This window comes from Seriola aureovittata, chromosome 16 (assembly GCF_021018895.1).
Source record: "Seriola aureovittata isolate HTS-2021-v1 ecotype China chromosome 16, ASM2101889v1, whole genome shotgun sequence".
Taxonomy (NCBI): domain Eukaryota; kingdom Metazoa; phylum Chordata; class Actinopteri; order Carangiformes; family Carangidae; genus Seriola; species Seriola aureovittata.
The window spans coordinates 17,674,487-17,688,929 of NC_079379.1; the positions used below are offsets into that span (position 1 = coordinate 17,674,487).

At 41.6% G+C, this 14,443-nt stretch overlaps 3 protein-coding genes across 4 annotated transcripts; all 3 read right to left on the reverse strand.

Annotated features, from left to right (window-relative positions):
* LOC130183242 (homeobox protein Hox-A7-like) lies at window positions 1-2,836 on the reverse strand. The gene is made up of 2 exons (XM_056398504.1): window positions 2,360-2,836; window positions 1-1,404 (listed from the first exon to the last, which is right to left on the reverse strand). Exons 1-2 carry the CDS (start codon window positions 2,724-2,726, stop codon window positions 1,091-1,093), a joined length of 681 nt encoding a protein of 226 aa, XP_056254479.1. The 5' UTR covers window positions 2,727-2,836; the 3' UTR covers window positions 1-1,090.
* A 2,996-nt stretch (window positions 2,837-5,832) lies between these two features.
* Window positions 5,833-8,189, reverse strand: hoxa9a (homeobox A9a). The gene is made up of 2 exons (XM_056398641.1): window positions 7,370-8,189; window positions 5,833-6,925 (listed from the first exon to the last, which is right to left on the reverse strand). The coding sequence occupies exons 1-2, from the start codon at window positions 7,920-7,922 to the stop codon at window positions 6,684-6,686; spliced, it is 795 nt and encodes a 264-aa protein (XP_056254616.1). The 5' UTR covers window positions 7,923-8,189; the 3' UTR covers window positions 5,833-6,683.
* A 3,426-nt stretch (window positions 8,190-11,615) lies between these two features.
* LOC130183350 (homeobox protein Hox-A10) lies at window positions 11,616-14,403 on the reverse strand. 2 transcript variants are annotated; one of them, XM_056398664.1, is made up of 3 exons: window positions 13,497-14,403; window positions 12,414-12,696; window positions 11,616-12,257 (listed from the first exon to the last, which is right to left on the reverse strand). In XM_056398664.1, exons 1-2 carry the CDS (start codon window positions 14,359-14,361, stop codon window positions 12,422-12,424), a joined length of 1,140 nt encoding a protein of 379 aa, XP_056254639.1. In that variant the 5' UTR covers window positions 14,362-14,403; the 3' UTR covers window positions 11,616-12,257; window positions 12,414-12,421. The 2 variants fall into 2 exon arrangements, with proteins under 2 accessions (XP_056254639.1, XP_056254638.1); XM_056398663.1 differs by having other exon boundaries at window positions 11,616-12,696; window positions 13,497-14,398.
* Window positions 14,404-14,443: the final 40 nt, after the last annotated feature.

Genomic DNA, 14,443 nt, shown 5'->3' on the forward strand with positions numbered 1-14,443 from the left:
GTGAAAGCTATTTTATTCAATTATTTTATTTTCATTTACAGATTTAAGACATTTCAAAAGGTTTAAGGTTTGTTTATATTCATTTGTTCACATTTTACTTCACAATGAAAACGTGGGCACTGAGCCTAAATATATCACAGTATTTGCACATCGTGGATTGGAGTAGCCTACTCATTTTACACCGTCAAAAGAAAGAACCTGATACTGAAAGGTAATGCTGCCTAAATAAAATTTAATTTATTAGCCTATTGGTGTTCACAAACACGCAGGAAATTCTGAGCCTGCAATTCTTGAAACATGAAATATACAATAACAGTATATAGCTAAGACTTCATAACATTTACATTAGGGTATTCCTGTTTACAGTATAATAAGCACGTGGAAGCATCTGGGAGTCTGAGGTAGATTACATAAATTCAATCCGAAATTAAACATAATTCTGTTCACTCTGGTTTCCAACAATAAGATAAAAACAGGGATATTGCTATTCTAATGAATAAAGTGGTTATAAAGAAACAATATAACGATAAACGTAGGCCTATTAAAACTAAATAAGCACCTAAAACACAGTTGGAGGCATTTAACTAACAAAACATTCCCTTTTAATTAGTCTATTTTCAAAATAAGGCACATTTACGACGAATGTGGTGTTTGTTCCCTTTGGAAAAAGGCTACAAAAAAAAGAAAAAGAAAACTAGGTAGAGCAGATTCATTTACAATCAATTTCAACATATGTTGAATTTGCTGCGTCAGTGTTTTTGATGTTAGCAGGTAAAAAGTTAGGTAGCTTTTCGTTAAAGGAATGTTGGCTCAGTAGTATAATTAGGTTAAATTACATACTGTGGTTGTATATAAAAATAAAGTTTGGATAGGTGGGTTAATATCGCTCTTTCATGCAGAGCTTTTTTTTTTAATGCATTTCGGGTTTTTAATTTTGAAATGCAGATCTCACAGTCTATACTGATAAATGCTTAGTTTATAACTGCCTTCAGCTGTCATTCAAGCTGTAGTGCATGAATGGTATGTCAGTTATATTCCAAACCATACTTATCATAACAAACCCACAATTAAGTGTTTTAATTCCCTTGCTTTACTTTGCAGCGGGTTCTGACTCCAAACCGGAGCTGCCGGTGCCTCCAGCTTCCCCCACTCTGGCCTCAGACACCGCCTGGATGTCACCGTCATTTTCCCCAGGGTTTGACACCGGTTCGTCCTTGTGGTCTTTCTTCCACTTCATCCTGCGGTTCTGAAACCAGATTTTGATCTGTCTCTCTGACAGGCAGAGGGCATGGGCTATCTCGATCCTCCTCCTGCGTGTCAGGTACCGGTTGAAATGGAACTCCTTCTCCAGCTCAAGGGTCTGGTACCGGGAGTAGGTCTGCCGACCACGCTTTCGAGTTGGATCTGTTGGAGAGAAGATACAATGCATGAGCTATATGCAGAAAATTAATTGTTTTGTTTCTTTTTTTCCTCGTGCATGAAATATGATACTGTATAAACCCTTAATTACAGTGGTGCTAACAATAAAAACTTGCAGCAGGAAATATCCTGGGTCTTATTCATTCATTTGTGATTGCGCAATTAATTTTTGCTCATATTTTACATTTCCTTCTACCCCAACACACTCATTCACAGAACACACTCCCCTGGCACACACGCAAATCTGTAGGAGAGACAGTTCTTTTTTCTTTTTTTTTTTTTTTTAAATCTTTTCAAATTCTATTTTATTTTTGGAAGTTCTCTGCGTCTATTTAAAGTAGTCCGGTTTGACTCATGCCCCCCCTCTATACTCTGCATGCCTTTCCAATTAAATGCCAGCAATGTTTTGCGCACCAAAGGAGCCATAAGTAATTAAATTCCCAACACCTCCAAAATTATAACTAAGGTCTACTGCTTGAATTCTAAATTCACCTGACTTTTTTACGCAGCCTACAATACCGGTGCATATTGATGCAGCATTGTGTGCGAAAGAGTTTCAGAAAATAACAGAGGCTCTGCTGTGCCGACCCAATTAGAAAGTAGCTGAAGATTGCAAGAGAACTGATTTACACAACAGGCCGGTGCTTTTTTTACAACCACAAAGGGGAGAAGAGGCTATAAGAGTAATAGGAGTGCAGAGAAACCCCCCCAGCAGCAAGGTCTCTGCGTAGTGAACACACAGAAGCGCTGGCCAAATGAATTTATGGCCGCAGAACTCATTAGTTGCGCAATAAAAGTTTTACGATTCTTTCCATGCAACACCAATGGCTTCACGAAATTAATTGAACCACTAACGGTCAGTGTAAGTATCCCAATGTTTTGTAAAAGCATTGACCTGAGGGCTTAGAAATAGCACATAAGACACAGTATCAGTACATACCTGATGCTCTCATCCACGGGTACATCCGGTGTTGTTTGTCCGGCGGCGAGGTGAGGGGCCCCGGCCCCGGATGGCAGCAGCTGTCGGTGAACAGGCGGCTCTGGTCAAACGGGTTGCAATGCAGTGTGTGTGCGTCCTGCACCTGGCTATAGCCCGAGGTAAACACGGGGCGGCTCTGGAATACTGCATTATTGACGCTGTAAACTGCAGACAGGGACGGTGAAAACGCGATGGCCGCTGCAGTCCGAGCCGAGCCATAGTCCTCTCCACTAGGTCCAATACCGCAAGAAGCCCGGTCTCCGTTTGGGAACAGAGAACTACCCGCCGTATATGTGCTAAGAAGACCGTCCACATAATAAGAACTCATATTTTTCCTCTCTGATTTGTTGGCCCAGAATCCTCAGTGTCGTTTTTACGAGGTAGTGTGATATATGACAGCAATACACCCTAGATTTACACCAAACCCCATTTTTTCCTCTGGACCAAAGAACTCACCACGTGACACAGGCCTGGCCGCTCTCATCCAATCAGCAGGCAGACATAGATTTCATCATGGCGCAGGACTGCAGAGTGGGACTAACGCTTCACACACAACACACACGAGTGAAATTCAGACAATCCACTGAAAAAGCAAATTTGCGCAATTTAACTTCATGCCCACAACTGTTTTACAATTAATCATCGAGCTTCATTCTTTTATTTTCATGCAGCTACCTTTATGGAATATTTAACCGACATGATAATGATAATCATAAGCTCACAATTACACTACTATGATAATTGGTTATAATAGTTATCATAAATAAATAAATTAAAAAAAAATACTGTCCCAACAGAAAGTGATTTTGTTCGTTTCTCTTGCTTTTAAAAACAAAACCTCCAGTTTCGTGTCATAAAATATACATACAAACAGTATTTGGATTATATTTAACTAGTTCAGTCATCAACAGTGCAATTAATCCACGCTCTATAGAACTATAGGCTACGGTTTATTAAGCCTATATATTATTTTTAATAAATAAATAAATAAATAAATAAATAAATAAATAAATAAATAAATAAATAAATAAATAATAATAATAATAATAATAATAATAACCGCCTGTTAATAGTAGTAAATCCTCTAAAAAATGTTCATTCTGGTATTACAGTGTTAGCTAACTGCTCCATAATTGGGAAATAATCTAGTAAAAAGTGCGACTGCAATGCACACACACGCAGGATGAAAAAGCGAATAGTCCGAAATACGTAGAAAAAACTATTATTAATATTATTACCATCATCATCATTATTATTGTTGCCTAAATTCACTAAATTATTTGTAAACATGGAAAACTATTATTGATAGTGACTGTGTCGATTGTGGTTTGTTGTAAAATATATCTCGATAGGACATAATGCATTCATTCGTGTGGATTATGTGGATAAATTGAGGGGAAATGCTCCAGATTTCCTGCTAGTCATAACTCTGTTATCAAATAAATTAATCTAGTTTAAAATTGTTACGTCTATAAAAGCGTACGAAATCATCCCAAAGAGAGGGGCAGCGGTGAACAGAGCGACTATTAGAGAGCACAAGCAGTGATGCAGCAGTCACGGTGTGTGCTGGCTGTTCCACTCTTCTCTGCAGAGCCGCAGGCTGCAGAAGCAGCTTCTGCTCTGAGGCTGTAAATGGTGTGAATTTATTCTGCTGGACTCTTAAAATGTTACTAAAGTGTTTTTCCTCAGTGCAGGTTCATTAGGGAGGAGTGTTGGTTAAAAGTAATGTGTGTGTGATGTTGTGGAACAGTGTCGCCACTCTCTGGTGACTGAGAGGGACTGCAGGATGGGGAGGCAGCAGTGCGCGGGTGTTTTGTCTTTCTGTCGCAATCCGAGAGAAAACACAAGGTACAATTCAAAAGTAAGAGAAATGACTATCAAAGGTAACTTTGTGTTTGTTTGTTTGTTTTTAAGCAAGGCGACGGTGTCCTCCAACAGACTTGTCCAGATGGATTTTGATATAAGCATCTATATAGTAAGGCCTGCTACTCTGCTGCAGGCTTTATTGCTCCTTCTCCTTTAGGTCGAGCCCAGCAGAGGAGCAGAGGGCGGAAGGTTCCCAGGTAGGAACAAAGGATCGCTCCAAATGACCGTGAGTCCTGCGCGTCCCCGTCGGGGAGAATCCAATAAAGCTGATCATTTCCGCTCGGCCTTTTGTCCAGAGCGCAGTCCCACAGAAAGAGAAGAAAAAACAAATGGGTGCCATTCTGGAAACGGCCTAATTGTGTCTGGACGGCCATAAAGCCATTAAAACTGGAATGCCAGACAGTATAGCAGACCAGGCGTTTTATTGCACTGTCTCTGTACGAGTCTTTGAAGTTTGGGTCCATCTGCGTCCCTTAACGCGTCACAACAGCACTCCAGTTCGACCAAAGTCCGACTTAGCCTACCTTCTAATTACAATAATGTATCCGTCTCTGTACAGCCCTTAATGTGAACTAAATTAGGTCTACCTGCTGCATTTGACGGAGATGGGACTGTCTCTGGTCGAGCAGGAGAATTTGCAGCTCTGAAGCCGTATGTTCCATATCTTTGTGCCAAATATTTCCTCCAACATGCAGAGACTTGAAACAGTTTTACGCAGGGAAACCATACTTTAAAACTAGACATAGTTGACCGAAATCTACGCTAAAAAACCTTTTGGATTGTCCATCTGAGCTCATGTTTTATTTTTTTTTTTTACCTTTTAACTGAATCTAAAGTTGTATGTCATCATAATCTGTCACAATGGGCTTGTTGTTATTGTTAATTGTGTGAAGATGGCGCTAATGACGGAGCTTTAGGCTCAGAGGCCTTGTCATATCTGAGCTGAACAGAAACACATCAGCTGCATTATTTTGGGCTTCAGCTGTCGAAGCACTCGGTGTCTTTTTTTGTTTTGTGTCCTCTCGCCTCGCAGCGCTTTGCACCCCATAAAAGGTTATAGCGGTAATTGTCTTTTATGGCTGTATACAGCTAACAACATCCTCTGCCAAGACGCAGCTCTGTCCCCAATCCAGAAACAGAAACAAACACACACACACACACACACACACACACACACACACACACACACACACACACACACACAAACAAACACACACACAAACAAACACAAACGCACACACACAATTATTCACTTATAGGCGTCTGAATTTTGATATGTGTGTGTGTGTGTGTGTGTGTTATAATATTATATTTATAAAAAAAACTATTAAACGACTATTTAACTATTAAAAGAAATGTTAATTTGCACTATTCATGCCTAGTAAAGTATCCAGATATCATATTTTTTTCGTGTGTGTGTGTGTGTGTGGTTGACAGCAGTAACCTTGATCATTTTTGCAATGCAAATTAGCACCGATAAAGACTTTTTGCGCACCAAGAATTCGTGATTTAAAAAGAAAACATTTCGATATGAGGCCAAAATGAAATAAGGATGTAACGTGCATGCATTCGCAGATATAATTTGTTTTATTTAATAAATAAAGTACAAATTACATTTGTGAACCAAAAGTCAGACGGTCAAGCAGACCGTGAGGTATTCATTAAGTAGCCTACAGTGTTTTAAATCATTTTCTCTCACTAACAAACATTATGTTCTTTCAAAATGTTACTCCCTGAAATTCAAACATAGTTCAGTATCTAATGCAAGCAAATCTACTATAATCCGCCAACGGAAAAAGAAGTTATTGTAGGTAGTTGAAAGACATATAGGTAGTCAACAATGTCATGTAATATAGCTTCTATAACATCTTTTAATTCACTAAGCATTTTCAAGAGGCGTGTGAGGTTTATGTACCTACTTCAAAATGCGATCAGTCGGTTTTTCTACGGTTCCAATGTTAGATTCAAACTCATGGTCATCAGTCATAGTTCTAGTAGTAAGGGAGAAACAATAAAATTAACACAGTTTACAAACTAGACGCTCAGGTGACCCAGAGATAGACAACAAATAGAGCTACAAACCAGAGAACACACACAGCTAGAAACATCCATTCACAAACAAGCACAGGGATCAGGCCAACTAACAGCCTACACTTTAACGAGGTATTAATTCAACTCAACATAAGAAAAGAACAAATTAAAAAAAACGAGTGGGCACTGTTAAAATTGTGCAATATAAAGGTAGTCGCATCAAACTGAAGCCCAACATGCTTTTTTTTAACAAGACAATTAAGCCTAGTAGCTTCTGTTATATAGAACAATAAGACAATGAAGTTTAAAAACAAGGTCCAGCAGAATTCAGAGCTTTCACACACAAAGCTCAGCCATCAGCCTAAATACTCTTTATCTACGGTTTCAGTCACTCGTCTTTCGGTGCGCCGTCTTTATTAAACTTCTTCATCTTCATCCTGCGGTTCTGGAACCAGATTTTAACCTGTCTCTCGGTGAGGTTTAACAGCCTCGCCACCTCGTACCTACGGTCCCTGGTCAGGTAGGTGTTAAAGAGGAACTCTTTCTCCAGCTCGAGGATCTGGTGCTTGGTGTACGGACAGCGCTTTTTTCTCGTGGCACTCGCGTGGAGCCAGTTGGACACTGGGTTATCTGAAAAGAGTGGGGTGCGACACTGGTGTGAGGGCCCGGTGCTGAGTGGCCAAATGTTTAAAAAAACAAAACAAAAAAGCAAAACAAAAAAAAAAAACATGCATCACTCATAATTTGGCTCAAACCAAAAAAAAAAACCAAATAACTTCCTATACTGGTGAGAAGAAAATGGCTACAAATGTAAAGGCAGCTACATCCAAATAAAACTCACTTCTATTTCCCTCTCTCTCTGTCTCTTCACGTTCACTTTAAAAGCTGCAAAAGGTTATCTAATATAGCAATGGGAGAGCTGGGCCATTAACAGTCCCCATAAGGAAATGGCACGTTCATGGCACGTAAATGGCATCTGTTCAGACGCGCACCCCCATCACGCACCCCAATCCTCAAAGCTTTATGCGGTATAAATAGGCTACTATAAACATAAAGGATTCTGCAGCCACTTACTTGGATCCAGGCCCGGTTTCTCTTCGCCCTCTCCGCTCATGTCCCCTGCTTGGCCGGACAGGGCGTCCTTTTCAACCGGTGATGTCGTCGCCACCGTCCCGTTGGCGTAATCAGAGAGCAGCAGCGCCGTGTGGGAGCCCGGCAGCGCTCCGTCAGCTCGCGTCCCCAGACCCTCCGGTTTGATACCGTAGTGATGGGTCGTCGGTAATCCGGTCATGGGCAGGGAACCAGACATGGGCTCCAGCAGCCACGACTGATAACGGCCATCTGTATCTGCACCCACCGCGCCTTGGGGATGCCCATAGTGGTGATGATAAACAGAGGAGACGGTGCCTGGAAACTGAGCCGGGACGTGGCTCCATGACGGCCCGAATACCGGAGGTTTGGACGGGAAGGTGCAAGTCCCAAGCTCGCTGTGGTCGCTAATAGAGGCGGGTTGTCTGGCATGCTGGAGCCCAGGACCAGAGGAGTATCTCGGCACGGAGACCTCCTCGCTCTCGGGCAGAATGAGGGAATCGACGTAGTAACTAGTCAGTGTTCCGGATGTCGACATGGCAGAAAAATTATACTTTCACATGTACGCAGTCATTTAGCAGATGCATGCAAAAGTAAAAACGCGCACACACACCACACACACATACACACGCAGTAAACCCAGCCTCACAAAATAACAATGTGGAGAAATCAAGTAGCAACTTGGCCCCACAGAGAACTACAGTGGGCTAGTAATGGGGAGACAGGCTGCCATGCTATTGGGCAGCAGACACACGTGATCATAAAGGCTGAACAATAAAGGATAAATCAATCCCTTTGGTCATTAAATACTCACCCGCTCTCCTATAACAACCTCCACTTTTAAAGCTAAGAATTATCAAGATATGAGCGAGATCTGCTGTTTGTGAGATGAGAAATATGAATGACTGAAGAAAAAAACTTTTACTTTTACAGTGCCTCAGCCAGTTGTTGCTGTTAAAATCCGTCCTATGTTATCCAAAACGATACAGTATGTTTTTGGAAGTCTTATTTTACGATCTACTTTATAGGACACGTAAGCACCCTACCACTGCTGCTCACCAAAACACATTTTAAACACCATACTAAAAAACTTTGCAACATAAAGCTCAAACAACATCTGGATCTCAAATCACGTCCGTACAAATTACGTTTGTATTTATTTTTACTCTGTTTCTGCTGCATCAGACATCTTCTAAAGACCGTATATTTTCCTCTTTTCAACTTCAAATATCAAACATAATTTACAAAGACAAAAGGTCATATTTATAATAGTTTTAGGCTAAAATGGTTATTTTCAGTTCAATATTTATAAATAACACATTAATGTCTAGGCCTGTGCAAACTGTGTTAAAAACAAAGCATATGCTAATGTTTATCATATGGGAATATTTTTCTCCAATAACCTAATTTCTTGATTTAGACACAGATATTACACGTCATCGTATAAATTGGGACTGGGCTACATATCTAAGATCTGAAAATCCACATTACAGCATATATACAGTTTTATCTAAAACAAAACAGGACTATATACATTTCCTATATCCGAAAAAAACTATAAACATGAAATTTTTTTTTATGAAATTTTTTTTTATTCTGAAAATTTCAGTCAGATTAACAAAAAGAAAAAAAAACAGGTTTGTTATTTTGAAGTTTGTTACAGTTTGAAACTATTAAATGTGGCTCTAACTACGGCTCAAAAACCATGATTCAATATAACAAATAAAATAACTAAACATTTATTGGACAGCCTATGACTGCGTGATATGAAATATAACGTAGCCTCATGTGTGATAGAAAATTGTCACAATAGAAAATAGCACAATATCAATTTAAAACGAGCAAAGAAACTGAATGAATTGTGTGTGTTACTGATCCACATGAAGTGCGATAGTCGAATATTTATTAAATATTTTCAACATAACATGTTGATGTCGGATCCCGGTTTCTCGATGCCTGACCTGCCGTTTAACCCGTTTATAATTTGCACAGCCGTTATCACTTGTGTAGGCCTATATGTTGGTTTCATCACTGCCATTAACAAATGAACTCTAATGCCCGCCAGCAGCCAGTGCTTTGGTCTAACGTTACACCTAAACACTGCTACACATACGCGTAATGTGGCCTTTGCGGTTTCCTCCTTTTAAAATGTAATGGTGCGAGGAGTGGTAAACACAACAAGCACATTTTAAACATAGGCTACTGTAGGCTATGTGGTGGTGCTTTAGATTCTAAAATGTATTAAATAAATGCATAAATTAACAGAAGAAAACTGCCCGTTAATACGGTATAATATAAGAAGGTTTATATATAAATACACAGGGTGCATGTTTGATAACCTATAACTGAAGCACGATTAGTACAAATGTATTCAGCCGAAAATGTATTTTGTCAACCAGAGAACAGAATAATCACACTGATGATACTTAATGTATATTCACTGGGAGAAAAACATCAATAACTTAAAATCAATGTGAATTTTAAGGGAAAGGGAGGAGGCTAAGTGCGTATAAATGCACATTATATCCTAAACCTGAACCCACGTTGCCGATGCACTAAGCAGCAACCTTGAGTTCTCACATATTACCCTGCGTGTTTTATTTATTACCAGCAAATAAACGGAGAGCTTGGCCAACACCCCACAAGGCCACAAGCAATTCAACACACAGCTATTCTCAGCATTTAGCAAAGGAGCACAGAAAAAAAAAAAAAGACAAGGTGTCCATAATGTGCATTCTGCTTGCAGACAGACTATCACCTCACTGGTACTTGCACATTATTTGGACAACAAACATCAAACAAGCCGAGGGGGGGGGGGGGGGGGGGGGGGGGGCGGCTGCGCGCCTATTTGTGCACTAAAAGTTAGAACAGACAAACACCTTCAGAGCAGGAAAAGACGCCACTGTGCCAATGGCTCTCAGGCTGTAAACCTAAATCAGGGTGTTTTTTCACCCAGTTTACCGCAGGGGCTATTCACTTCTTTTGCCTCTGCAGATAACAGCCTGTCTGGCGGATCTAAATATCGCCATAAAGCCCTTCCCCTCCTTTTGTCTGAGCCTACTATTGCGCAGCGGAAGCATCCGGTCTCATTGCCCACGGAGGTCGCTGTTGCCCCATTCACCTTCCCCTTCCCCTCCACTGCAGTGGTCGTAACCGAGGCCTTGTCTGGCGTGTCTGCGTCACTACTACTCACGGAAAACACTCACGGCTTAATCCCAAGTCCACGACGCATACTGCAGCTCAGCTTTGATCATGTTTAAATTCAGCACACATGCCCACTCCGGCTCAGAAGACAAAACAAATGTGGAATTCTACAGAAAACATCACAGGAGACAGGAGAAGAATATACACAATAACAGCCAGCCAGCCAGCCAGCCAACCCCTCCCCGCTTTATAAGCCAGGCAGGTTTAGAACATGCTTCCAAATCACCTCTTCACAATTTTCTACAAATCCCATCATCTTTATGTCCCCGATTTGCTTTCCGTTTGGTTTAGATGTATGTAACTGGGGCAATTAAGACAGTTTCATGTTGCAGAGTTAGAAATGGACCCCAACAACATGAAACTACCTAAACCACTCGACAGTCGATCCGGGCCTCAAGTGAAACACAATCAGCCAATTCATAATGCACCGTGGTCGTCGGTTCCGTCATCAAGTGTCCACAAATTCGTCTGTACCGAGAAAGTGCAAGTGTGTGTTGTACACACTAAAGTGAAGCCGCTGCAACAGGGCGCAAAATGGACAAATTCACAATGATGAATAGACTTACCCGATCCCAGAAATGTTAATCCCAGTATTCCAAACTAAAGCCAAAGGTAATCTTTTATCCACAGTGTATCTGTACAGTTCAGATTTCTAGCTGAGAGCCGGGCCTCCTCTCCGTCTGAAAGGCTCTCCCACGACTGAAGCTGCTCTTAGAGGAGAGGGAGAAACCTCATATACCAGCCAGTCATAAAACTCTACAATAGCCGGCTGGGCATGCAGCTAGACGGCTTATAGCCTAATATCTTAATTATTTCCGATGGCCATTACATTAGCCCCCAGAAACATTTCTAAGCTGGTCCACGAAAAAACAAGCCAGTCCCCAGTGGAGGAGCATGTATTATTTTGGACTTTGAATTTCAAACAAAGCCTTTTTCTGTTTCTGTGTCATATTAACTGAAAAACTAAAAAGACTAAAAAATATATATATAAACGCATGGTACAAAAATACAAAGAGCTAGTCCTTAATGCGAGCTGATAATTTATTAAGCATTACACAAAAACACAATGTCATATATACACAGAAATATACAATAAAAACATTCCTCCTACACTTTGCGCACCGTTTTCGTGTAAACGTCCTCAACGTGAATAAAGACTCAATTTATACATTTAGCTCATACATAGAATAGACCTATATGTTGGTGGACTACATCTAATGGTCATAGATGAATTATTCCTCCCTTGGTGAAACATGGGCATTATATTTATATTCCAGGGTGGTTTCAAATTACTAAAAAACAAAATGTAGGAAAACTTTATATCATGCAATTCCAATTAAAAGTAAATAGATTCATATTTGTTTGACTAAATTTAAAAAAGGTTATTTTCCAGCGGTGGGGTGGGGGGGTGGACATTTTAAACCACCTTCTAGGGCATAGTGTGTGTGTGTGTGTGTGTGTGTGTGTGTGTGTGTGTGTGTGTGTGTAACTGCATTGATTTAACTCCACTGACGACACTATCCAACCATACGACAGACGTGACAGAAACGTGTCGACAATACAAAAACACAACATCAGAAAACAATCAAATAGAACCTCTAACATTCATTTTTTGCCTTTTTTTTTCCTTTTCTCCGTAGCTCACAGAGGACGATGGCGTTGAGCGTGTCTGGAAATAAAAGAAAGTTGTAGACCCCACAGTGAAATGAGTCATGTGGACAAAGTGGTGAGGGAGGGTGGAGTGGAGGGGAGGGTTGGCTGGAGAAGTGGAAAGGGGGGTGCAGTAATTGATTTCACCAATTCTCTTCTATTTCAATGTGATCACCTCGTTCATCACGAAAATCCGTAGTTGGAGGTGAGCTCCCGGATCCTGTTTTCCCGCGTCATTTTCTTCAGTTTCATCCTGCGGTTCTGGAACCAGATTTTAACCTGTCTGTCCGTCAGGTGGACGCTTTTACTGATCTCTAGGCGGCGCTCTCGGGTCAGGTACATGTTGAAGAGGAACTCCTTCTCCAGCTCCAGTGTCTGGTGCTTGGTGTATGGACAGCGTTTCTTCCGGCCGCTTTTTGCTGTCAGCCAGTTGGCTGTGTTTTCACTTTTTGTGTCTCCTAAAGAAAAAAATGGCAGATAGATGGTTTTACGCACTGCAACATGACTCACTGTGCTGTGTGTATGTGTGAGGGAGAGACAAGGAGAGGTCACCTGGGAGTGTGTGTAACTATTATGTACATATTACACTAATTGTGTGTGTGTGTGTGTGTGTGTGTCTTATGCGTAAAGTACGCTTTCTTTGTCAGACTCACCACACTTATAAGTGAAACGTGTCAGTAATAATTACAAAAATATCACACAACACTGCATTTAACATTTTACACCAATAGTCCAGTGAAACATTATTTCAGTGTCACAAAAGGAGTCAAATTATAGAAACGTTACGGCACGGAAAAAATATGGAGGCCTACATTAATAGGCTACATATAGGCCTGTGTACTAGTATATTTTACGCAGCGGTCAACAGAAACACTGGCTAAGAGTACATTTAAAATTTATTATTTTGTATTATTTGAAAATAATTACTTAGTGTCATATCACGTCAAAGGAATGGACCACTAAACCCTAACTAAAGCCCTGTATAATCCTTGACTCATTTTGAAATTTTACGCATTCTACGTCCGGACGTATTCGTGCACAAATAAACTATTTTAATGCATTTATACCATAGAAACGTGTGTTATTAGAGCGAAAACAATGATAAGTAAATACAAAGTTTTCAGACCTGTTTCTTGACTTGTCACTGCAGCCAAACCAGTAAAATAAAACTTGACAGGTGTCATTAATAAAGCCCCACTCTACCTGCATGCAATCAAAACAACAGTGCAGGACCACACCTATGATGATCCGTGATTACCTTTACTGGTCTTTGCTGGCCTGTCTTTGTCATGCTCTTCCACCTCGTCAGCTGAGGACGCTTCTGCATCCGAGGACTCTCGTGTGTCCTCGGCCCCCGGTGCAGCGTGAGGCTGCACGTCTGCTTTTGCCGAGGACACGGGCTCCTCGGTGTTCCTTCCTTCCTGCGCCGTGGCTGGAGCAGAAGTCGAGGTTGGTGGCGTGTGGAAGCGAGCAGGAGCAGTGGGGTGTAGGCCAAAATGAGAATGGGAAGGGTTCGGCTGGGGGCCGTTGGTGTTGTAAAGTTTATGAGAATGTGCGTGCGTCTGAGACAAGCGGAAGTAGCCCGGCACAGGCACTGAGCCCCCGCCGCCGCCGCCATCGGTAACTGTACAAGAACTCGACCCGAGGCCGGCCGTTGTTAACCTCGAATATGTAAGATCTTCGGCGGTGGAGGCTTTAGGGCACTTCGGCTGCTCATACAGGCAGTAGGTGCTCTCTTCCTTAATGTTCTGCGGGAAAGAGCAGGGCGCGACCTGGGGACCAACCGGGTGCTCTTGGTCCATACGACATGACCTCTGCGCGTCCATCCACATCTCCATGCTGGGCATGTACGCCCCTGAGGCGGAAACCATGTTCTGGGGACCCACCTCGCTGCGCTTACCCATACCTGGGAAGTATCCATAGTTGTGTAGTCCGTAAGGCACTTCTGTAGCGGTGCTATGAGGCACACACACCGCGCTCCCTGTGTAGTGACCTCCGCCGCTCTCGGTGCGGCCACTGATCAGAGAATCCACTAAAAACGCATTTCCTGACGGGCTGTCTGAACATGACATTATTGTGGTGTATTTTGGCGAAGGGAGAAGATAGCCCTTTCTGGCTGACATTTCTTGTACAAAACATGCTGGATATGATTAGAGGCGCCCCCCTCTCCGCCGTGCGGACTGTAAAACCAATGGAAATGCTGGA